At 44.5% G+C, this 25,649-nt stretch overlaps 1 protein-coding gene across 6 annotated transcripts in view; it reads right to left on the bottom strand.

Annotated features, from left to right (window-relative positions):
* Nucleotides 1-1,825: 1,825 nt before the first annotated feature.
* Nucleotides 1,826-25,649, bottom strand: part of LOC121598450 (DENN domain-containing protein 5B) — a 33,674-nt gene continuing 9,850 nt past the window's right edge. For 4 of the 6 annotated variants that reach the window (XM_041925328.1, XM_041925329.1, XM_041925327.1 and 1 more), the window contains exons 3-14: nucleotides 12,723-13,248; nucleotides 10,187-11,210; nucleotides 9,835-10,088; nucleotides 9,519-9,728; nucleotides 7,317-7,536; nucleotides 6,971-7,241; nucleotides 6,216-6,518; nucleotides 5,668-5,803; nucleotides 5,196-5,592; nucleotides 5,010-5,128; nucleotides 3,670-4,359; nucleotides 1,826-3,526 (exon numbers count right to left, since the gene is read on the bottom strand). In XM_041925328.1, coding sequence (XP_041781262.1) covers nucleotides 3,337-3,526; nucleotides 3,670-4,359; nucleotides 5,010-5,128; nucleotides 5,196-5,592; nucleotides 5,668-5,803; nucleotides 6,216-6,518; nucleotides 6,971-7,241; nucleotides 7,317-7,536; nucleotides 9,519-9,728; nucleotides 9,835-10,088; nucleotides 10,187-11,210; nucleotides 12,723-13,248 — 4,340 coding nt within the window. In that variant the 3' untranslated portion in view covers nucleotides 1,826-3,336. Of the gene's footprint in view, nucleotides 3,527-3,669; nucleotides 4,360-5,009; nucleotides 5,129-5,195; nucleotides 5,593-5,667; nucleotides 5,804-6,215; nucleotides 6,519-6,772; nucleotides 6,809-6,970; nucleotides 7,242-7,316; nucleotides 7,537-9,518; nucleotides 9,729-9,834; nucleotides 10,089-10,186; nucleotides 11,211-12,722; nucleotides 13,249-25,649 lie in introns of all 6 variants that reach the window. The other 2 variants (XM_041925331.1, XM_041925333.1) reach the window with 2 other exon arrangements.

Below are 25,649 nucleotides of genomic sequence, written 5' to 3'. Positions count from 1 at the left end.
GGCATAGTTTTGTTTTGTCTTGAAATTACAACTGAACAAGAAAGTAATGCTGTTATACAATGAGGTTGAGGAGCAGTTCTTGAACCAAAGCAGATTATGTATTATGTCCATTACCGAATTATTAGTTTCAGTTCCAAAATAGAAACGACGTTTTTGATGCAATCCCTTTAAAAGAGTTTTCGCACCAAGATATGGTTGGAATCAGGGGACGCGTGATGTGGATGCCGGACTCATGCCCCACCAGGAAGGTGCTCGTCAGCGACCCGTTCGGCACGAGGCGTAGAGGAGCACAGAGAGCTCGTTGGCTGGATCAGGTGGAGTCGAACCTGTCGGAGATCGGATGCTGACGTGGTTGGAGGACTGCAGCCCAGGCCTGGCCATATCTACTAGACGTTCTCGTACATGAGCAGGCCAAGAAGAAGAAGGGTTGGAATCAGCTCTTGATTCTGATTGAGACAACTGCAAGTACCAAGTAGTAAATATATTTGAATAGAGATTGGTTCTCCACCAATCCTTGGGCCTGAATTCAAGTATTAGTTATCTGTGCAGTTTAAGGATCGGAATTAATTTCAGGAACACTACATCAGTTTGGATCATATGTCGGATCGGTTCTTGTATACTTAATGGTGAATTCTGAGTTAGTTCAAAATCAATGCCAGAACTCATGTTGTATTGGTATCAGATATAGGGTTGGGAAACACTTAGTGTTGATTTCAGAAAGATTGAATTGCTGATGGTCAGGGATCAACATAATTCAACCAGATTGAGATTTTTATCTGATTTAGGGAGTAATTCAGAGTCTAGATAACTCATAGAATTCGTTCAGATCATTGGTCCTCGGTCATTGGTTTGGGCCTCAGTTTCAGAACCAAAATAACTTCGTGATCGGATTCTCTTCTTCACTAAGGTTAGTTGTATTTGGATTCTTGGAACGGGTTTGAGTTGATTTCAGGTCCAAATAGGCCTATCAGGACGGAGATAAGACATCTGTTAGACATCTGTTACATTACCAGAATCCAGGATCTGTTATATTATCAGGTCAGTGTAGAATGTGGTGATCTAAAGACAAGAATAGGTCCATAACTATCAGATAGAATTGAGTTTTAAGCTCCAAGACCAATACAGAATATGTTTCATGTCTGGCATAGGTTCTGGTACATACCCAGGATTTGGATGAATATTACTTTTGTTTGAAGGCCTTTTAAGGCCAATAATGCGTTCGATATAAAACTTTGCCCCGGCAAAAATGTGAGCCCCCCTTCAGCTGCGCACAGAGGTAGCGTAAAAGCAAAAAAGGAACGTTACACGCATAGGCTACGACTTCAACGAAAGTATTCAACGGAAGCTAACCAGGCGATCACTTCCTTTAGCTGCACCCTTAAGGCTGCCGTAGTACTCTCCCCTCAAAGGTTCAGCACTGCGAAACATCGCAGAACACATTTAATGCTGAGACAACACGAATTGTGTCAATCTCGACGAACGGTGATTAATATACCCTTGAGGTCCATTACTCAGCGTTTAGGAGACAAGTTGAACAGACTTACGTTGCTTCTGTGTGATTCACCATAAAGTTCGATGATAAGGAGGGTTAATTTGATTGTAAATTATATGAATATGTCATGAAATTTTGTAGAAAATAATATAAAATAGCCAATTTTTGGTTTTTACACACCTTCTAATCTCTGCCTCTGCAGCATCCTTGTACATCTCGTAGTTTGTGCACATCGTTGAATTACGTTACGCATTACCACATCTGTTGCACTGTTTTGTTCTCAATTTTCCATACACAGCAGCAGTTGAATAATAACGTTTTGTCCTCGTTCACTACTTGCTAACCATTAACGGCAATGGATGACGATTCTTTGTTTATTCTCTTCTCTTTGTTATGGTTTACATTTCATGCTCACGAAGACACAGTGAAAGGGGACGATGCGGTACTACGGTAGGGCACGCACCGTACGCACGAGCTAAATGTTTCTTCCACTAACCCACTAACCAGATCTAAATATGTGTACGTTTCGATTGACTAATATCAGCATGGGCGACATGAAACACTCATCACTGGAGATTTATAAGGAGATTGTGTATTCTCGCAACATTGGAGGGCAGACTCTCGAAATGGATGTAGGGCGGAATGAACGGAAAGAATTAAATCAACCCACACAGACCCATATAGCTGGGTTGTACGATCAAATTCTCCTTTACCATCACTCCCTACTGGTCTAGTTTCCGCTTTCATTACGTTTTAATGAAGAGGATTAATGCGTGTCGCTACTCTCCTGCAGCACCACACCGGACAGAGACACAACGCTCCTTTTGGCACAGTTTATTTCGTCGATGACTATTTTCAAATTATCCCTCCCCAGGCCCCACCAGCAGATTAAAAACAAAAACAAGCAAACAAACAAAAAGCTAAAATCCTTTCGCAATCTTTATGATTGCAAACCACAGAAAGCACATAAACAACATACACAACTGGAAAAGCAAAAGATGAAACAAAACAAAACAAAAAACGACTCAAAACACATTAACACTTCCTAACCCGTCCTCAAATCATCATTCTGAAGTCATTCTTTGGCCACAGTATCTCTTGGGAGATTGAGAGATTGAGTACCGCACGGGAGGACCAGATCGCCAGGTAATCGCTCGCCCTGCTTCAGTCCTGGTCTCTGAGTGCCCGCGGGTATGTGTGTAGTAATTAAACCTTAAACAGTAAAATCATTTGGCCTAAATTGATTGCGAGTAAAACAAACTGTCCCGTTTTCCCTACAAGCTAAAACACAACCAAAAGGTATGATAGAGACCACCAGTCACCAGTCTCTTTTGCTATTCTGTGCCCAATGCTTGACCGGAGCTCGGTTTGCATGAAACAAAAACACTCCCCCACTAACGTATGATGAAGATGCAGCGGAATATACAAAATAGAAATCTATAGTTACACAGGGCTTTCGTCTTCGTTACACTACTTCTGCCATGCTTGCTTAGGAAAATATATAAAAATAAAATAAAATATACACTTAATTTCACGGCGAGGAGATTCCACTTCCGTTTCACTGATCCTGCAGTAGTATTATTCTGTGCTTTTGCTAGAGCATTCACAGTAAATCGACACGAACGTACAACGCTTACACTTTAACCCGTGAAATTCAAACTCCTCTCTCCTGAGACAAGCCCCCTTAAACATCCATCGGGAGCTTCCATCGAGCGACGAATCGATTGCTACGTGGCGCTCGCAAAACGTCTTCACAGGGGGTATGATTTGGTATAGGTAGAGTATTTGTTGGTTTTTGGCAGATGCCGCTCACCGCTCGAAATCGAATATGGACCCAATCCAGCCTAACAGTGAGATCCGATACCTTGAGTAATCGAGTTTTCCAACACGATGTGAAATTCGTCCAACGGTTCCAGTATTTGGCGCAGGAATGTTAGCAGACCCTTCTTCCGCAGGAAGCTCTGCTCCTCGTACATCTCGGCCGTTACGCGCGTGCACGCCATCGGCACCAGCATCCGGTGCAGTAGATGTTCCCTGCGAGAGGTGTGTGTGTGTGTGAGAGATTAATTGTATGAAATTAGTATTTTAAAGCAATTTTTACACATTAAAAAGCAGCAAAATCTTAAACGGAAAAGCATAGCAAACTACACACAAAAACGAAAATTAGTTGTCTTTACCTCAAACTCAAACAGATAAACAATTGGAACCGACCGTCCTTGCCGAGCGTTTGCTTGACGTTATTGATCTCGTCCATCAGGTGACAGTAGCAGTGCCACACGGCCGATAGCTCCTGCCGTGCGACGGGCGATAGGGCGACACCGGCAACACCAACACCACCACCACCACCCAGCTGACTTGTTGTTCCCTGGGGCGGCGATTCCGGGCTCGAGCCACTGGTGGGCGGTGAGCTGGAGGTACCGCCGCCGCCGCCACCGCGCACCGTTTCGACCGATTCCTCCACCAAGCAAATCTCGAACTGTTCCTTCACCCGCACAAAGTAGTCCCACAGGTAGAAGTTGCGGCCGAACAGGCGGGACGAGCGGAACCCGCACAGGAACGCCTGCTCGAGACACTTGACCAGCCCGTTCTCACCGCACAGCAGGTTCGTTAGCGAGCTGGCGTCCCGGTCCCGGCTCGGCCGGTAGTGCCACTTGACGATCGCGTTGACGCAATCGCCCAGCATGTGCTGAATGTCGGACGGGCGTACCTCCGGCCGCTGGATGCTGGGGCTGCGGGTGCGCGGTGGCGTGCGGCACGCCTCCACCAGCTCCTCGCTGTCGACGGTGCGCGGGACGAGCTGGCCGATCAGTAGCCGCTCGATCGAACCGTCGTCGATACCGCGACCAAGCCAACGGCCGCACGGGAATCTGTCGGGAAAAGGAAAGGGAGCGAGCGAGCAGATTGCATTAAAGCTGTTGCCTGTTTTTGAAGGGTTAATAACAGTGCTGCAAAATGTCCAAGTGTCCAACGCGTAACTTTGACTGACAAGCTGAGCTTTATGTCGTCGCAACCATCATCATGACTTTTTCTGGCTGTCAACAGTGTTGCCACTGTTTCTGTCACCAACACTCATGATTGAAACGAAGCTCTAATCAGCTCACGTACACAACTGGGACTACTCGCATCGTGATGATCAGCGACAGAAAATGTCGGGACCAAGTGACTGGCCAAGACTTTGTTGGATAAAATGTCACCATGAATGTGATGATCGCAATAACTGTACGAGTCTTACCTCCAATCATCACAGTAGAGCTCGTGACACTGACATGAGTTTTTATTCAGTCGGAATTTGTCACGACTATGACAGTAAAAAAAAAGTCATGACAAAGTGTGACTGACCAAGCGTTAGTTGCTAAAATGTCACCAAGCCTGTATTGGACACACCAACTTTGAGCATCACCTCTGATTATCACAATTTAGTACGTTACGCTGACATAGATTTTGTTTCAGTCAGAATTTTTTATGACATTGACAGTACTGGGACATTTTGTAGCACTGGGATAAAGAGAACACTCACTTGTAAGTGTGTCCAGTGACTTCGTTCCTGATAACGACATGCTCCACCAACCACTTCGAGGACATTCCCGTATCGTCGTGTCCGATTCTTAACGACGTTAAGATGCCAAGCGTTTTGTGCTGCAAAATTAACAATAAAAACCAATTAAAGTAAAAGCTAATCTCTTCGCTTTGTCACCATTCTTACATGAAACACAAACTCGAGCGAGTGGCGCGGCACGTTGATGATCTGGGTTTCGCCCAGGCTGCCCGATATCGCTATCCACACGTTCGCCGACGTGGTCGCCGCGCTGGACTTTTTCGACGGGAAGATAACGACCCGGTACGGCAGCTTGGTCGTCGGGTACGTGTTGGTAAAGCAGAAGTAGTCCACCGCGTTCAGCGTCAGCAGATGGTACAGGAACTGTTCCACCTCGTCGTCGCAGCGCACGAACGCGGACCGCTTGTACAGCTGGCGCAGCAGCGCGGCATCGGACAGCAGGGTGCGAAGGTGGCGCGACAGCACCTTCTTCTCGAGCGCCAACCGTACCCAGGCACGAGCATAGCCGATGTGCGTTTTAATGTCCGTCATTGCGAGAATGTTGCTGGAGAAGAAGAAAGTAAATCGAAATGGGAATTAGGTTTTTTTGGTAAGAAATTGCCTTTTTGCAACCACATACCGGATGTCAAACTCGAGCGATTCGGGCAGTGGTCGTAGCTGCTCCGGGCCAAGACTTTTGCGCTCGCGGGATTTGGACCGTCCGCGGGTAGGTGAAGGCGGTGGCAGCTGCGGCTCGATGGCTAACGATGAGAGATCTGGTGAAAGCATCGCGAGAGGAACGTTATTAAAGGGAACCATATAGTATTTGTTTCGAAAACAGAAGAAACACTATTTAAAAAAAGCATACTACCAAAAAACAAGAGAGAAAAAAGGAGTAAATTCACACACAAACACACAAAAAAGCAAACATATTAAATCAAACGAATCGTTGAAGCGCTCTGCTGTGCAATCTCCAAACTTTTGCGGTGCAATGTCAGTCACACGTTATTTCACCCGCGAACCAATTTGCTTTTCCTTGCAGTTAGAATACATCTACGCTTAGCGATAACCCGAAAGCAAATAGAATCACACACACACACACACACGCGGGCCACGAGTAGAAGGAGCCGGGCACCACAATACCGCGAGGAACACGGGACGACGGAGGCTAGAGCACACATTACTCACCGCAGTGACTGCGCGTGGAAAACAGGTTAGCTACCGACCCATTACGCATACCGACAAAGGAAGCAACGACATCGGACAACATAAAGTTAGTAAAGCGACCGGGCGACGTTGGTACCGTTTCCACCGACGAGGCTGAGTAGAGGCGCGTATCGCTCCCGGTTGGGCCGCTGCCCTTGTGCAGCCGGCGTATTTTGTGCGCAATGGTAGTGTGATACTTGTGCAAGCCACCGGGCGCCACGCTGGGGCCACTTTTCGGTGGCTTTAGGGTGCGATAGCGCGTTTCCGAGTTGCTGCGTGCTTTCTCTGCGTGCGGCCACGTTCGTTAGAGAGTTGGGGAGAGTTTGCGGACAGCAAGAAGCGCGCACCGTTCGAACGAAAGAGAAGGTGTAAATAAAAGATAAATCAAATAAGGAAAATTGAAAGAACAGAAACGGCAACGGCAACCGGAAAAAAAGGCATATGAAAGGGAGGGAACCCAGCAAAGTAATTCCAATCGCATGCAAATGCAAGTGTAAAAATTAAGCTTTAAAAGTTTTAACTGTAACCATTACACGTACAATCCATCCGCTTCCGCATGACAGTCCACGCTAAGGCTGTATGTGTTGAAAGAGAATGTACCATGTGATTTAGGATGATATTATCGATCGATTCGCACACAACAAAATGTGTATAAATAGGACTAAGCAACTGCCTTCGATTTTGGTCCTGTGTTTTTGCCTACACCTATCGCCCCCCGCCCCCCACGAAACGCATACCTGGGGTAAGATAGCTGTTGTCCATCTGGTGTTTGCCCGGATTCTGGCAGTCCTTTATCTCGAGGTACGCGGCCAGATGGGTCCAGAGGGCCGATTTGCCCTGCTTGTTGATCAGCCCGTGCGACCAAACCTTCTCCAGCAGGTCGCACAGCGACGCAATCATCGTGTTTTCCTCCACGCCCGTCACTGACGCTTCGCCGCTGAGCCCGAGCTCGATCGCCTCCGTGCCCATCTTTTCCAGCAGCATGCGCTTGGTTTTGCTCTTGATGTCCTGGCAAGGGGAGATTAAGCAAATGTTTTAGATGTGGGATTTAAATTTGAATGTCCAAATAGTGTTCTTACTCACCTTCAGCAGCTTCTCCACAAATGTCCAGTTGGCCTGTGCCAGCAGTGCCGGACTGATTTCGGCCCCGGACAGGTTGGCCGAGTTGCGGTTGGACTTGTTGCCGTCGCTATCCTTCGACAGTCCAGGTACGTTGTTGGTCGCGTTGCCTCCACCGTCTAACGAGATCTCCTTCACCTTCCACTTCGTGCTGCCGTTCTTCACGCGCCGCAAGCTGTTGCCTCTGCAATGCAAAATAGTGGGGGAGAAAGGATTGCATTAATCAATACCATTGCAGCAAATTGGCGTGTGTTTTTAAGAGTCCCGTGAGTTATTTTTCTGCACCAAAAACCTGAAAGATTGTCTGTTAGTAAAATAGTAATATACATACACACAAACATAGAGTGATAGTGATGGGAAGCGGGAAAACAAGTGAACCAAACCAAACCAAAACTAAACATAAAACAAACAAACAAAAATAAAATAATAAAAAAGTTGTATAATACAAACCGGAAGTACAATCAAATAAAAATCCTTACCTGGCACAACACTACAAACACTTAGCTTTGTTCGGCGTATGTGTATGTTCCCGCGATCACACACAGGGGAGATCTCCAAAGGGTCGCAACGCGAGGTTTGAAAATTTCTTTTTAAAGCGTCAAAACAACAAAACTTAACCATTTAAGCAATAAAAAATAAAGCAAACGCGCAGCACTGCGCGCTGAGTGTTTGTTAATAAGGGGAAAAATAAGGATTTTTATTGCATTTCGTTTCGTGTTGCTGCGGTGGTGCGCTGCTTACAGTTCGAAGTCGCCGGCTGGGACAGGGCGACGAGCTGGTGATGCACCCATTTGGGTTCTTCCTTGTGTTGTTCCATCTACTGCACTGCTAGATGCAATCTACAAACTAATTATCATCACACGCATACGCAAAACAGCTCATGCAAAAACGTCACAATCATGCATCACACGCCACACGGCAAAACGCTTGCCTCAGAGAGAGAGAGAGAGAGAAACGTACGAACTAGAGTACGGGTTACAAGCTACTGGAGGAGACACACGCGACATCACATTTGAACGGTATTTTAACGGAATCTTTTTTTTTTAACAACTAGAGTGCAAATAGAGGAAGCGTTTGCATGGTGACATTGTCTTTTAGTTGGTCAGTCCGAAAGTGATTCAATGCAAGTGATAATATTTTAAAAGATCAATAATTTAAAGAAATTTTGAACTATTTTTGAATTACTCTGCTCCATAATCGCACTCTCCGAAAATTCTTATTTGTATTTGTTAAAATTGTATCAACTATTGTTTCAAGTATAAAATAGCTATAAAATAGTGGAATACAGATTCTAGCACAAGAAGGAAACATTAAAATCGAACACAACAGTATAACAATATAAAAGAGCTAAAAAAAAGAACAGGATTCCTCTTTCGAAGTACTACTACGCGTTAAAAACAGTGTTTAAAAAAAAGCTTACTTGCCTACTTCGGTAATATTAAAACTGCATTAAAACGAACTAGCTCATACGTAAACGAAGACGACGACTTACACGAAAACTATCATACATATTAAAAAAAAAACACGTATGCACATAATAAAACTTGACGAAGGGGGAAAATCCCATTCTAACGCATCTAGAGCAGCATTTTGCAACTATATCACAACAGAATTTACACCTGTAGTTGGAGGAGCGTGTTTGTTTGTTTCTCTTTCCCTTTGTCCGCGGTGCCTGCTGGAAGTAGATTCGATTCTAGTTGGTGTGCACAAGGATCAGGAAGCAATAAAACCAAACCAAAGTATGTATAAACAGTACCAAATTCGTAGCAGTAAAGAAAAGAGCATCACACCATTAAAACTGGGAACCGAAATACCAAAATTGACAGGATTTTTGTTCGCGATCAAGCGTGTTTGATCGTGATTGCTGGCTTAAAAATTTTGCGTTGCAAAATGCACCTTGAATTGAACAACCTTTCGATGTCTTTGGCTGCCTCTGTAATATCCTTCCGCTCCGAAGCTTCAAACAACACCACCACACAGACAGAGCACCCGACCGGCCCACATTCGACAGCGACAAAAAGAGAAAAAGGAAACAAACCATGCCTCAAACCAGAGCGAGCAGCGCCACTGATTCCGCTGCGCAAGAGGAGCTTGGCCATAGGCGCACTCATACACACAACACACAGAGCAAACGGGGGTAAAGCGCGTTACGCGTACTATTCGTACCTCGAGACGCACTCTTGGTTGAGGACGGATTTCTCCAGCAGCGGAAAGCTCCGGTAGTAGGGGGCCCGCTTGTCCAGGATTTCGCTCGGCGGGGCCACCTCCATGTCGACCGCCTGCAACCGCTTGTCGAGCAGCTTCTGTGTCTCGCGGGCCAGTATGCACGGTTCGTAGTTGGCAGTGCGGATCATGCTTTCACCACCGTAGCGCTTACTGCAACGAGCAAAAGGAAGAGCACAGAAATTAATACCGATGGTCGGCGCCCCAAGGCGAACGCAAGTGAACGAATGTCACGCCGAGCACATCCGTCCGTAGTTACCGTAAAATTTTGATCCTTGAATCAAACAGCTTCAAGCTGTACTCCATGTCCCCGTTCAGGCTGTCGACCAGCGGGCAGCCGTTCAGGTCGTCGCCCCACGACAGCATGATCTTGTTGTCGATGAGGGTGGCAAACATTTGGCTCTCTAGGAAGCGGGACAGGAACGGGCGGTGGTGCTGCGGTTGGTCCGACAGGAACGACGCCTTGTCGAAGTTGTGCAGCGATTCCCGGTTCGTCAGCCATTCGTCTTTGCTCTGTCGGGGGAAGAGAAAGGGAACGCAATTAGATTGGACCTCAAGGACGCGTAGACGTCGACAGCAAGCGCGCTACCGGTGATGCGTAAAGCCTCTACCTGATTTGGAAGTATAACGAAATGCTCGTACGCGGCAAACATCTGCACGAACCGGTTGAGGAAAATTTCGCGCAACGCGTTGTTCAGTCTCAGATCTTCGTAGTACTGCTCGAGGGTGGACAGGGGCTGCTTCTGCTTCGCGCTCGGCATGACCTCGTTCGGGCCGCCGCCGCTGTCCACCTCGTCCCCGCCGCTGCGCCGCACAATGTCGACGATGCGCTGGCGCACGTCGGGCCGGGCCGGCACGGCCGTCGGCGGCAGCGGCAGGTCGGGCGAGTTCGGCCGATCCCAGTCGAGCAGGTCGTGCAGCGAATGCTTCCGGCGCACGTGCATGCCGGACGGGAGCGTACAGCTCGCCGTCATCATGTCATGGTCCTTGAGGAGATTCTTTGGGCTGAGTATGCTGGGCGGATCGAGCGAGCGGTCGCGCGGCACCGAGTACTTGTCCAGGACGGCCGTTATTTCCGAGATGAAATCGTGCCGGTACGGGAAGGAGGGCAGCTCCTCCGGCAGCTGGACCGACTTCTTGTCGATGTCCACGTAGCAGAGGTTCGCCTCGCTGCCGATCCGGAAGCTGCTGTCGCAGTCGGCGTGCAGCCCCATCACGAACGGGACGGGCGCGTCGAGGAAGTGGTGCAGCGAGGCGGGCAGGATCGGGGCGTACACGTGCGGCCACTGGAAGGGAAACAGCAGCGAGGTGATGCACTCCGCCACGATCGTCAGCTTCTGGTAGTCGGTCGACCGGAGCAGCACCTGGCTTTCCAGCAGCACGCACGTGAACAGCTGGATGACGCACTCGACGCCGAGATAGGTAAACAGTAGCCGCAGCGGAAAGTCCATGTGCGGCAGCTCGTCCTTCTGGGCCGGCCGCTGCAGGATGGTGGCGATCGGAGGTAGGTGCGGCTCTTCCGGCGGTATGTATATTCGTATCGATTTGCCCGGCGGCGGCGTCGACACCTCGTACAGGATGTTGTACACGTAGCTTTCCAGGCTCAGCCGGGATCCGGGATGTCGCGGAAGACAGCTGGAAAAGGAAAGAAACAGGGAGAGAGTAAGTGTTATTGATAGCCTTCTATCTATATTTATGTATTGGTTTGTGTGTGCCAATGTCAATGAGCTATTATTAAATAATTGCTATTAAAGATTAAAAAATGAATATAGTCTTCACGCTTTAATTTCCCAATTTGGGAGCTATTAAGTACTTTAATGGCTTTTTGAGGATTTAAATTCATATAATAGTATTTTTCAGTCAGTTGGCAGTGTAGTTGATTGTAAATAGCATTCCTTAAATATAGATACACTTTACAATTACCTAAAGTAACTAAAAATAACTTAAAAAATAGTTGTCCATTATATTTTAACTAGTATAAATGAAAGTGTGTCTTACGATTGTACTTAAAGGTTCATCCATAAATTACGTAACCATAGCGGGGGGAATGGGAAAGTAAATTGCAGCGTAAAGATAATTAAAAAATGGTGGAGCAAAGGTTTGATCTCTAAACTAATATCACATAGATTTAATTTTGACTAGAAAAACGATAATGATAATTATCTGTTCCAATTTTAATGTACTTTTATTTTTGACAATTAGCGCAACCAATCCTCAGGTAGATTGCAAATGAATACAAACTATAAAATAAAATCTGTTTTGGCCAATAAGTGTAACTATAAAGCTCAAAAGAAAAAGAGTCATCGGAAATTGATGAAAAACTGTTCCAAGTCGAACACCTTGGGTCTTTTTTTCGATAAGCGAGCAATTTGTGGACACACCAGAGAGTAGACAAGATTTTGGTTGAAATAAATCTTCTCAATCCCTACTATATTCCACCGTTTTAAGAATTTAATAATGTTATATCTTGTTTTAATTTAATTCATAGAAGCCTGAGAAGAGTAGTACCTTTTACTGCTCGTGGAAACTCCATTATGACCTCAAATAGGTGTAGCTTAAATTGTTTGAATTCCAATCACGATGGGAATAACATTCTCAAAAATCCAATCATGATGGGACCAAGGAGAATCAACAATTCATCAAAATAGGACAAAGTACAATAATATCCTATTTTAATAACTGAATCTAAAGCAACACAGTAGTAAAAACACCAATTCTGCACAGTAAAGAAATTGTGTTACACTAGCGGAGATGAGATATACCAGTTCCTATGTTAACAATACGTAATTTATGGATGGCACCTGAGTAGAATTTCGTCGGCTCTAGGGAACGTGTTGATACGTGGAACAGCATTTTAACGCTTTATTTTCGACTCTACTATTTGCCTAACGCCAAGCTGATAACAAGTTCAGTGTTCTGCTTTACAAAGTTTGATCAGTGAGTAATAATAACACATTGTTTCTTCAATAGCTAGGATTTGACCACGTCATAGATGTGAGCTCTCGATGTGCAGGAACAAATATCCGGGGCACACCTCGATATCGACGGTACACAAATAGCCCAACAACCCCCCCCCCCTCCCCCTCTGTATCGAAGTATGCATTCTTCCAGCACACACACACACACACACACCCATCACATGCTTACCGGTAGAGATTCTGCAGAAACAGCTCCGCCACGTGCGCGTACGGCACCTGGCAGACGAGCGACAGGCTCTTGGCCACGTACAGCTTATCCTTCGTGACGTCGTAGTAGCTGAGCGCCGAGGCGGGCGCCTGGGCCGCTATTTTGAAATGTCTCGGCAGCGACCGGCTTACCGGGCTTTCCTTTACCCGGCGCAGCGTCCCGGGCGGTGGCTGCTGCGAGCTGGAGATTTCCGTAATGAACATCGACTGCAGCGTGTGCATGGCGCTGCAGATTTGCCGGTTGCGCACCTCCTCGTAAAACACCAGGCTGAAGCCGTAGCAGCGCTTGCCGTCCTCGCGCGTCGTCGCGAACGCGTGGAACCGGGGCTCGATGTTGTGCTTTTGGGTGCGGAAGCGCAAACCCTGCGGCAGGGACAGCATGCAGATACCGTGCGCATCGAACGGGTTCCACGCGACGTGCTCCGGGTAGTGGGCGAGCGGTTTGCTCTTGTACGCGCTGTCGAGCGGCGAGCAGTGCAGACTGTCACCTGGAATTGAAGTAAAAAAAAGAGTGAAACATAATTAAAAATTCAGTTTAGACGAACGAAATTAGATTGCAAAGTTATTGGTATTGGCGTAGGATTGTGGAAATTGTCAGGATTTTGTATAACAGTTTGATCGATACAAGACCGAGGATCATATTTGCATGATTCAATGCAATACGCACAGCTCTAGGCTTAAAATAAATTACTCTCTTCGCCCTGGAATGCTCGCCTGTCTCTTGCCTGGTGTTTATAAAGCCCCGTTTGTGTCAGTTCACATCCCCGCTTTTCCTCTTCATGACCTATGATTATGTGTACGACCTACTACTGTGCGCCAGCTAGTACGACCGTCCCGTTTGGAAACGGTAGTTTGTCTTTGCTTATTCAACTGCCTTCTTTGCAACATATCCCACTTCCCGCCCCGAGGGCTAAAGGCCATACAGAGGGCTATTGACTGAGTACGGTATATCCGCAACCGTACTGCGCACTGTGTGTGTGTGTTCCGCTTCTTCGGCATGAAAAGTTGTCATTCAAGGGATGCGCCAACGGACCGGAGCGTGCGTTTGAATAGGCAAAAAGAAAAGGCAGCTCACGCAAGAGACACCCCCTAACGACACCCATCCTTCTCTATCAAGAGCGACACAATTGAGGAGAAAATTGCACGGAAACCGTACGTAAAGTGCCACCGGGCCGCATGCCGCGGCAAGTTTCGCCAAAGCATATGTGTGTTCCGCGCGGTGAGGTGGTGGCAAAGCGATTAGAATCGCTTAGTGAACATCCCACTCATCCCGAGCGGCACACCATCGCATGGCATCGTACATGGCGCGGGCATATTATGTTTATGCGGCAACCCCTGTACGTCAGCGGTGGAGTACGCAAGGGGGTGAAGGAGCCTTATGACATGCTTCACTTGAATGAGGTCAACTGTTACACTTTGGCGTAAATGATGGCGTTGTATCACGGCGCAATGGAGAGTAATTGGGAATGGGCAATGATAGTAAGAGTTTTTCATACGTTCGCCTGAAATGTGGTGAAATTCTTTTACTGTGAGCGGCTAAGAAGCGATCTCTAGTTCATAAAAGCATGTGTTTTATACGTATATATGTCTGTTGGAAAGTTAAGGAACATTAAGGTATCTGACGGTCCTTGAAGTTAATAAATAAATAAATAATTTATAAGAGCTGTTCTAGTCGAATAGTCTTCAACTCGTTGAATGAACCATATGATAAATAAATTGTTAGAACACGGATCGTAAACATCAAGAACATCATCTATATGGAAATTATTCACATTTGTAATGTTTTAAGTTTTAAAGTTTATTGTTTGCATTATTCATTCAAAGGTTGGTTTGGTGTTTGGGACATCAAACGATATAATATTGAATTCCTCAACTCTATTTACACTAAGATTACATCCTATATCGGTTGAATGTTCGTCATGTTTATTTAGCTCTAATACATCAACTTCCGGGCGGTCCCGTGGTACAGTTGTCAACTCGAACGACTCAATAGCATGCCCGTCATGGGTTCAAGCCTAGAATGGACCCTCCCCCCCGTAGCAAGGATTGACTATCCGGCTGTGCGTGGTAATGAATTAAGTCTCGAGAGCCTGTATAGGCCGGCATGTCCGCGTTGGAACGTTACGCCAAATAGAAGAAGAAGAAGACATCAACTTTCACGATGCATTCATGCTGAAATTTGGATGTCAGCCGAAGCTGACGATTAAATCTAAAACTTCCCACGAACAGAGTTAGCGGTAGAAGCATTAAACTAAACAACTAACAGTGCTGTTAAACATTGAACATATGTAATAATATTTAAATCAAGAAATTGTACCTTGATTCTCCAATAGCAAAATAACATGTTGAGTTAAATGAAACACTTTTAATTGCCTTTTATTGTCATTCATCCATGGAAAATGAAACAATGAAAACATTGAGGATTAAAAAGAATACGCAAGAAGACAGTTCGGTATGATTGGAGATCTTGTCATTAACTTTCAGCTTGTTTTGTAATAAATTTAACCATAAACTCAAGTTTTTGTGTCAAGTTGCCACTCTGATCATTTACGAAATGCTTACAAAAAAAACGAAAAGTAATAATAACAAGAATAGACGGAGCTTGCTAATTTCTTTTCTTATTCTATGCAATGTAAAAAATCACATGAAAAACACACAAACAGTTCGAACGGTAGATGAAAAATTATGCACGGTTCTAACAAAGACATGTAGTAGCATGTGTAGTCAAAAACTAAACTAAAAAGGTGCAAACTATCGCTGATAGCATAGAATGAAACAAACAAACATACAAACAATGAACAAACTAAGACTGAAACAAACAACAGAATGAATGAACAAGAACAAAAAAAAACACAAATCGATCCCAATGAATAAAAATCTCCAAAAACAACCCTCTTCGCCATAAAGTATTGCGAAACAAAGTTCAATCAGTAAACAAAAGTCAAACCCATAGAAAACCCATAAAGTTGATAAGGAACACACAAAACCACAACAATAACAACATCAGCAAAAACACTCATTGATGCTGACACGTTAGCGTAACGAGTGCCCTACGAGCGTTATTGCACCAGGCTGACGTACACAGCTCCAACAATCAGCTGTGATTGCTTATCACCACAGCCCGTGAGGTCGAAAGAGAGCATTGGCACCACCAACAACAACGACAAGAAAAAAGAAAAAAATAGAAAACATAACAACTTCCCCCCACCACAAACGGCTGATAGGCGAAGGGCGATTGTTATTTTCCCATGAATGATTCGTGGCGAACGGGCGCGCAACAACAACGGCTCCAACCACGGGTAAAAGAGGAGAAACAACATCACCATAATAAAATTATGATCACAACCCTCTTCTTCTTTTCCCGGTTTGTCGGTTTGGCGAAACACCATCCACGACGTTGGCGCATCGCATTGAACTTTCTCCCGAGTGTATCATTCTTTCCTACCTTCCTTCTAATCATTCTAAAAGACTCGTCGGTAGTCGTCGGTGGCAAACCCCATAAAAAACCGTTCCATCCGACGCTCCAAAAATGCAACAGGTCGGTTTGTATTTAGGGCCCAGAGAGCCTCTGATTGGTGAAGATGATGCTACCGATGATTAAATTAGCACCGGCTCATTACGGTCGGAAAACAATGCCTCACGGGGCAGGGGGAAGGTGGTGGTGCGAACCTCAACACTACCGATAATGGTTTATGGTTTGGCGTGCTTTTTTTCTGTTATTATGGGGGGGCTCTTAATGCTTGAGGAAAGTGAAAAATAACACCCTCAACCAACCGTCGTAGTTAGTCGCTGCTTTTGGGGAGTGCCGGTTTAGTGCGCGCGTTCGTTTTCCCTTTACTTTTGTTTCCCAATCTCCCCCAAAAATGTTTGTTTCTATTTGGACGTTTAATGAGCAGCAGAAGAGAGCTTGATGCTTGGTAGCTGTTGTTGTAGGAAACCCTTCCGATTTACTTCCTTCCCATGAGCTGGGTTTAATTAAAGACAGTAAGACACACTGCAAGTTTAACAAAACAGCACCAGTGCTAGAGGTACAAATACTTCCGATTTCACTTTCAAAGCTGACCACTGAAGCGTGGACTATTTTTCAATCCACCGCCACCGTGAGCGTCACCTGAGTGCTCTGGCAACTTCAAGCAAAGCACTATTTTTTTCCACTACAGCAACCACTACCCTCTCCATTAGCACCCGCGGTGGTTATGGATGGACGCACTTCCTCCGAGGCTTTTGGATTCGAATGTACTATACGCTTCAGGCTGCGGCGGTGCGTTTCCGCAACAGCTCTCCCCAGCCATCAATGTTGACGTTCGAACGCCGCATTAAAACGAATGGTAATTAGTAACCGACGCACACTCAGCCGCAACTTCAATGGGAAAATTGTGACTAACCAACCGTTCCCTTCGGTACTAATCGCTAGGTATTAGTGTTTGGTGTACGCCGGGTTTCCATACACACATAAAACCCGGCGCAATGGTACAACAACCCCCTGCCTGGTGGTGGAAAACCCGCCGAAGCACCCCCAAACACGATTCGCCAAAGAGCGGTAGTTATCTTTTATTTTTGCATTTGTTTGGCAGGAAGTACCGCTTGCGCTAACTAAAGGGTTGGTTAATGCTTTCTAATTAATAAGGCCCAGCATTTATTACTTTCCTCTCTCCATAGGAAACCGATTCGTGATGCGGAAATCAAACGAAACCCGGTAGAACGTTTACCAATTTGCATTTAAAAATCATTATTTCACAGTAAACAAAACCTACTCTAACTACAGCACAGCACATGACTCATTCACTATATGACCCCTGGTCGTCCTCATTTCTTTCTTCGTCCTACTTTTGTTTTTCTTCCTTTTTTGAACTGATTCAGCAGGCAGGAAAATTGTGTGTTTCCTCACCTTCAAAGGCTTTATTTATTGGCTGACCTCCGCGCAGAGCGCGTCATGGACTAGAAATTGGTTCTTGACACGAACTCCGAATCCTTTGGAACGCGTGGCAACACACCGCAACGCGACCGTGAGGTGGATGAACTTGCCGGTAATAGCCTTAGCCGGTAATAGCCCCCTCGCGGTAACCTTGATCAATTTATTGGAGAAGAATGTCGGCGCGCTGGTGGTAGAATTTTTGTTTATTGGGCTCTAAACCAACGAGCCAGCGTCATCGTCGAGCCCCCGTCTCGACAGTCTGGCACATTAGTTGATTAAATATTTTGGGGTTTGGGAGAGTTAATTGAAAGACTGTCTGTGTATGCGAGCCGCAAAAGCGTTTAATGATAGGGCTATATCAAATAAATCATGAAAAAAAGACAATAATTTGATTAACTTGTGAGTGGAGCAGAAAAGGGTTAGTTGAAGCAAAAGTTGGAGCAAATAATAAACATAAATAAGAACTAAGAGGTTTTAATATTACTTATTTACTCAATTTTTATGGCTCACTTTATAAGGGTTCTTGAGGGTGCGAAGAGTGATTTGCGAATCTCAAAAGATTCATGAATCTTCAAGGAATCATACATATATAAAGATTCACGAATCTTCAAAAATACATGAATCAATCTTCAAAGATTTGTGATTCTATAGTAGATGAATATGGATCTATAAAGATCCACTGATCCATAAACTCCCATAAATCTCCAAAAATTCATGAATCTTTTGAAATGTATGGTGTTCAAGATATAGAATTTGCACTATTCCGTGGTTCAGTGGTTATCCCGCAAGGCTTAAAAACCTGCACGCCTTGGGATAACAGACTATCCGGTTGCGTGGTACTCGCGGTACCAAGAAGTCTCGAAACCCCTGTAGTGCCTGGATTGACTACGTAGGTTGTTGTGCCAAGAAGAGGAATAAGAATAAGCTCTAGCTTCATGATAATTTGGGGATTAATAAATCCATCGAGATTCATGAATCCTTAGAAATTCGCGAATCTGTTAAGATTTATGAATCTTGCGAGATTAATAAATCAAAATCTTTCCAACTGAGATTCAGAATCATTTAATCATTCCAAAGATTCATTCAGTTTAATGGATCTGAATCAGATTTACCCAACACTACTACTTTGGTACAATCACTGAAAAGATCAGAGTAATCAGTTGTGAGGATAAAGAATAGAAGAGGATAAAAGGCTCCTAATTTTGACGTAATACAACCTAAGCCTTACATGTAAGCTTTACAACTATTTAAAAAATGACCCACACTAGTCGACAGAACGACTCTTTCGCGACATGCTCACGTCAGTCGAAAGACGTCATAAAAAAGAAACTATTTCAGTAAATTATTTTTTGTTGGAGCACCGTGTGATGCCATCTATACTAGTATAAACGACATCAACTACTTAAAAATAACTGTAGAAACTGCCAAATAACCCTACCAAGCAGACAGACAGACAGAATAGCGCTTAGAAACAGTCCCAACTGGAAATTCCCCTCCTCCTTCAAAGGCCATTTGGTGAACGGCCCTCGGTACGGTCACGTACCGGTGAAATCAAACGTCATAAATCACACCAACCTAATAGCAATTTGTAGTTTTGCGTTTAAAGTACTTGTGCCCAGTGTCACGACGTTCGATAATATGTCGTCTCCAGTGCCTAACGATGATGTGACCAGAGAGCCAGCATAAGATAGAAGCTGCAAGATGAGTGCAAATTTTCTCAAAATTCATCATTGAATTGAATTCAACCAAGCAAGACACACACAAAAAAGAGTCAAAAATAAATATGTATTCACCCATCAGGTACAACACACACGTCATTATGGATAAAGTAAAAAGCATTAAGAAGCTGTGAAGCTCACACGCAGTGAGTGGGTGATGTGCAAACACAATTCAATAACTGCCAACCTCCACATACACCGTTTGGCGAAATGGAACTATCATTCCTTCCCTTATGTGTGCTGCTTACTTATTCGAATTCCCGATTCCGGCGAAGAAAAAACCACCGACTCCCTCACACCGACTTTCTCACCCCAAACGTTTCTCCATCGGTGCGCATCGGGAGCAGACATGTGATTTTTGCCGACCCAAAAGTCGGTCACACACCAGTCACCTAGGGACGGGTGCAGCAAAATGGCCATGGGAATTGGGTGCAAAATGGATGGGTACAAATTTCCGAACGTGATGGAGAAACCGAAGAAGAGCGCGTTTTCCAACACACGTCTGTCACGTGGTTCGTGAGTAAGTTTTTTTTTGCTTAATTTCGTTTCCCGCCAGCCTCCGCATGAATAATTGGCTAAGTTTTGGATAATTCGAAGACGAGAGAGAGAGAGAGAAAAAAAGTGGACCACATTCTCTTACAACACTTGTCACGCGCATTTGATACTGCAGAGCAAAGGTGTGCGTGAATTAAACCGCTCCCGGTGTATCGAATTGCAATTGAAACCGTGCGGAAGTTCATTAGCTGCAAACTTTCTCCTGGTGTGGAGGGGACGTATCATTGCGCCATTTGCTCAATTGACATCCAAAGCTTCCTTACCGTCCACACCCTACCGTAGTACACAAGACACTCATCAAGGCTGGTGTGAACGAAATGGTATCTTTTTTTTTGAGACCAAAATGCTACACGTACGTGCTCATTATCCATATTAAGATTTCTTCTATTATGAAAAACGGGTCGCCTTAAAAATACAGCTACGATACGGTACCAAACCAGCGCCACCAGCGTGTTTTGTTGCTTTCGGCACTAGTGATGTGCTCTCTGGAGCGCACCCGCCCCTCCGATCCGATTCTGACATGGGCAAAATGGAACCACGCCCGGAGTCGGAGTCGCCCGAAGTCGTCCGGTGTCGTCTGGAGTCGTTCAGAGTCGTCGGAGTCGGCCGGAGTTGTCCGGAGTCGTCCGGAGTCATTCGGAGTCGTCCGGAGTTTGCCGGAGTGGGCCGGAGTCATTCGGAGTCGGAATCGTCCGGAGTCGTCAGAAGTCGTCGGAGTCGTCTGGAGTTGTCCGGAGTCGTCCGGAGTCATTCAGAGTCGGAATCGTCCAGAGTCGTCAGAAGTCGTCCGAGTCGTCCGGAGTTGTCCGGAGTCGTCCGGAGTTGTCCGGAGTCGAAGTCGTCCGGAGTCATTCGAAGTCGTCCGGAGTCGGGAGAAGTCGGTCGGAGTCGGTCGGAATCATCAGAAGCTGATCGGAGTCAAACCGTGTGTTTTAATGTGCTTGTGATCAGGCATTTCATTTCGTTGTGTTTTTGTTTTGTCTTTCACTTTACGCGTGCACTTCGTATACAGGCCTTTGTTTCGAAGGCCGACTTCGAACGACTCGTGACTCCAGGTGACTTCAAAAGACTCCGGACGACTTCGAATGGCTCCGAATAATGCAGGATAGACCTACCTTCCTAAGTCGATTCCAATTTTATCGTCGTCGGATCGGAGTCGACTCCGGATCTTTGCCAACTTTAACCATCACTATTCGGTACAGTCTCACAGGGGAAAAAAGTGGCAGGCAGTTTCCACACACATCCACCGTGAAAAAGCGGCGGAGATTTGGTGTTTGTGTTCCCTCTGCACACGACAAAAACCCCTCAGAAATGACCTTATACTGATTTCGCAGGGGGTAATTTATGCAGCTTTAGAGAAAAGCACATCTAAAGTAAGGGCAAGAAAGCGGTGCGATATGTTGGAGCCAATCAGCGTATTAAAAAGCGTTAACAGCGGGTTAAGATACGACGCGGAGGACTTGTTAAAATCGCAACCATGGCGTACCATGACCCGCCGCAAAAGTACAGTTGACTGGCCGCAATCCCCCTTTGGTACGCTCCCCGCGAAAAACACATATATGCACACACACACACAGTGACTCTTCTGTGCAGTGAGTGAAACTAATGAACATATTCAGTCCTCATCGGTGCAAACACACCAGTGTGTGTGTCGGTGCCAATTTAAAAGGCACAAGGAACTGGGCGTAAATACCAGAATACCATTCGCAAGTGCATTTAGGTACTGCTGTCCAGGTGATCGTGGAAGCGCAGTGAAAGTTGCAACAGAGGTGTGAATGGTGGTGCAGACGGACGACCCCAACCACCCGCCCCAGCGAACGATGAAGGTAAAAGTGAAATCGGAACTCCGCACAGCTCGTCCGGCCAAAAGTGGAAGTGGCAGCAGCGTGTTGTGCCGAGCAGCTGCTGTTAATATTTCAAGGTCGTTACCGCAAATACTTTTCCAGGGGACAGCTAAAGTTTAGAAGAGGAAGAAGAGCTTGGAAGGTTATAAAAAGCAGCTCACATAACGTAACCCCGGCTGGCTGGTAGGATGGCATGCGCAGAAGGCACCGGCGAAAAGGTGGACCCAGGTGTTGGCCAAAAGGATTTAACAAGCCATTGGTGAAAAATGGAAAATGGAAACATTAAATTTAAATATACTAATTGGATATTTTGATTGTACGGCTCAAATCCACCAGTAACAAAATGAATTTAATTGAGTTAATTTAATTTTATTGGGTATAAAAGTATGATTAACAATTTTATCAATTTTTTCATAAACCAATTGTTACTCTTCTCTACGTAATGCAAATATGGCAGAATTATCTCACCATAAATGCAGGAGTTAGCGATTTTTTTTTACAATATCAACTGCGAAAAAACCCACTTACTCTAACTCTAAGCAATGTGACACTAAATCCCATATGATTTTCTCCAATTCAGCAAATGACGATTCTAATAGAAATCGTTAGAAATATAAATTGTTTAATAGGAATCGCATACATACGATTTATGAAAGTTTCCCCACTAAATTATTAAATTATTTTTAAAAAAATGCATGATTTTATTATTTTTCATAGAAAAGTGATTAAATTACTTTGTAATTAATTGAGTAATTTAGTTGTTAACAAAACAATTCACTTGCAGACAAAAATGGAAACCTTAAATACAAAATTTCATTACCGAATCTGTGTTTGGTTTCGTCTTTGATACATCTTTTCATTTGCGATAGGTATGACTATGGTTCAAAGTTAATGTACAGTGCAGAGCGCAATTGTAGAACATAATATTTTGGAAATACATCCAAACAAATATTTTTTAGTAGATTTTTTGAAACACATCAACGGATATCCTATATTTTGGTTATGCTTTTACAGTTTCATTAACAGTTTTCTCTTCTCTACATTGGTTATTTGCGATCAAATTCATAAAAAAATGGTTCTACAGAAGCACGTGCCTCATGACAATTTTCTGAAATGTATAGAAAGGAGAAACACAAATTTTGCTAGATTAATTTTCCTCAGCCGATGGAAGTCGAGCCACTCGAACGACAGAACAACATGCCCGCCTTGGGTTAAAGCGCCGTATCGAGCGTGCTCCCCCGTACGTAGAACTAACTATATTCCTATGAGCAATAAAAAAAAGTCGCTGACAGCCAGGTTCATTAGTTGTACATGCAGGCATTAACCGACAATTTTTTTTGAGCAAAAACAACAACAACTTCATATTTGCACTACGATAATATTTTATTCATTTCTCTCACATTTCATGGCTTTTTTGCAAAACGTTGTGATTATAAAGTATTAATGTCAATTATTGTTGCAGCCTTATTACCTTCAGATAAGCATTGACCTTGAGAAGCATACCAAAATTGGCGAATTAAATATCAATCACAAATGATAAGCAACTCTTGACATTCCATCACAATTAATGAATGATTGACGAAATTAATCGAACAACGCTTACATTATGTAAACTTTATAATAAAGAAGAATTGCTATTATCACTTGCATCGTCATTACATAATTAATACCTTCGACAAGTAATAGCAATTATCGAATTACAAGATACGGCAAAGGTAAGCAACATCAATCAAATTGCGACGCTTGAATAATTCGAACATTATCACTATACACCATTTTATTGTACCTTCCAAGCCATCCTTAACTGCATACAACATTCCGTCCTGCCACCGTACACAACAGCTGCAGCCCTTTTTCTTGTACCTCACAGTGGTCATTCACAGTGACGCATTCGGTCGATCAGCAAGCAAACCCGCACCAACAGCACCCATCTGCCCCAAGATTGTACCAGCTTTCTCAAACATTTCTCAACACTACACGCATTCATCAATGGTGCCTGTGGCTGCTGCTGCTGCTGGACGGATCGTAACACATCTTACATCAACGGTTTTGTGGCCTGCGAACTGAAAACTGTTCAATTTTTATGAGCACCCAACAGGCCATCCATCCAACGGCATGGGTTGGAAATGTGTGTGCACCAATAATATTGCCCCATACATCAAATCATGGCCATGGCAGTAGGTTATGGATGTGCAACCGACTGCTGCTGGGTCGGTGGGACCATCCCAACTTCTAGCAATAAAGATGGTAGGCCGGAGAAGAGAAAGAGGAGTATTGGGTATCCTCTATTCGTCCGACAAAAAAAACCCATACGCGTGGTCGTTCTAATCAGAGACGCAGTTGTTACTTAACCTTTAAGTTGGCAACCGGATACCCGGGTATTTTTTTCAACTTCGAACTGCAATAACTTTTGATTCATTGCTTTTATTGACCTGAAATTTTCCGTAGCCTCTCAACTTTTAATTTATGATTTTTTGGTGCATAAGTTGTAATTTTAAATAGCCTGTAAGTATTTTATTTTGAATTTTTTTTAACTTTACCACGTAAGTTGGCAACCAGCATACCCGGGTATTCCATACATTTTGTATGGAGAATGACGTTTCTCTTCTTCCTCTTTTCGTATTGTGCTTATTTTCGAGTCAAATTCAAGCGATTCAAAATTTCAATTTGACCGTTATTTTTATAATAAAATGAAAAAAACTTAATGAATAAATAAAATAGAAGAGAATATATGGTCGGCATTACTTGCTTACAGCATTAAAATATAGAAAGCATTGTTTACCTATGAAAATCGTTAATTTTTTGCATCAAAACGTGTGGAATACCCGGGTATGCCGGTTGCCCACTTACGTGTGTAAATCTGGTTGCCAACTCTACGGTTAACAAGCCGCTTCTTGAGAAACAAACAAACAACCGCACACAGCTCAGTGCACATTTCAAAGTAAGATTATTTTGGGATTTCCACCACTGACAGGGCAGGCGGTGAGGCTTCCTCCTGCGCACCAAACAGTGAGGAGCAAACATTCTTTGGGAAGCGAAAACCCGCTAATTTGCCAACGCTGTGGGAAGGAGCCCGGAGGTCCTCAGGCCGGACACGGCCGACGCTGAATAATGTATGTTTTCGGACGTCACGTTTGCGTAACACATCGGGGGGGTTCGCTCATCCGGAAGCATTTTGTGTGTGGTGCCGGTAATGTAAACACAAGCGCCAGTGATTCTGCTACTGCTAGGGCGTAGCACTACTACTTCACCTATTCTCGCCTGCCACCTTTTTTGGGAGGGAGGGGCGAACCGATCTCCCGGTGGAGCGATGCGTATGGTCGAATTGCGTAAAATGCGTATGTATGGAATTTATGAGGCAGCTTGGTCTTGGAGAGCTCAGCCTGTGAGCATAGGGTTGCAAAGTCGTACCAGTATGCAAGGGTTGCTTGAACATTGCCATTTATTTCTTCCCTTTGTTGACCCTCCGAATTGCTGCAATAAAATCTTAATGTCCTTGTCCCATGCGTGTTACCTTTTGTTATTGTAACGTAAAAATGCAAAGTAAACAGAAGGAATAACGCTGCTATAAATGATATGAAAGAAATGTATCTGAATCAATTTGTATGTTTTGAGATTCAAGTTGATTTAATTCACGCAAAGCGCATTGAAAAGATTGGAGACTCCTGCTCTATGAGATGAAAAATGGTAATGGTATTTCTATTCCAACTAGAGATGTGCGCACTGGGTATGAATGCGTGGGTGAAGCATTGAAATCCTATAAGTTAACGAACATCAATCGTTGCAACTCTTCAGTCAATTGTAATGATTAAAAATATTGTGATTTTATTGAGTTGCTTTTTCGATCCAGAAAATGA

Source organism: Anopheles merus, chromosome 3L (assembly GCF_017562075.2).
Source record: "Anopheles merus strain MAF chromosome 3L, AmerM5.1, whole genome shotgun sequence".
In the NCBI taxonomy this organism is placed as follows: domain Eukaryota; kingdom Metazoa; phylum Arthropoda; class Insecta; order Diptera; family Culicidae; genus Anopheles; species Anopheles merus.
Note: the sequence above shows the minus strand (reverse complement) of the source record. Positions and strands in the feature narration are given on the sequence as shown.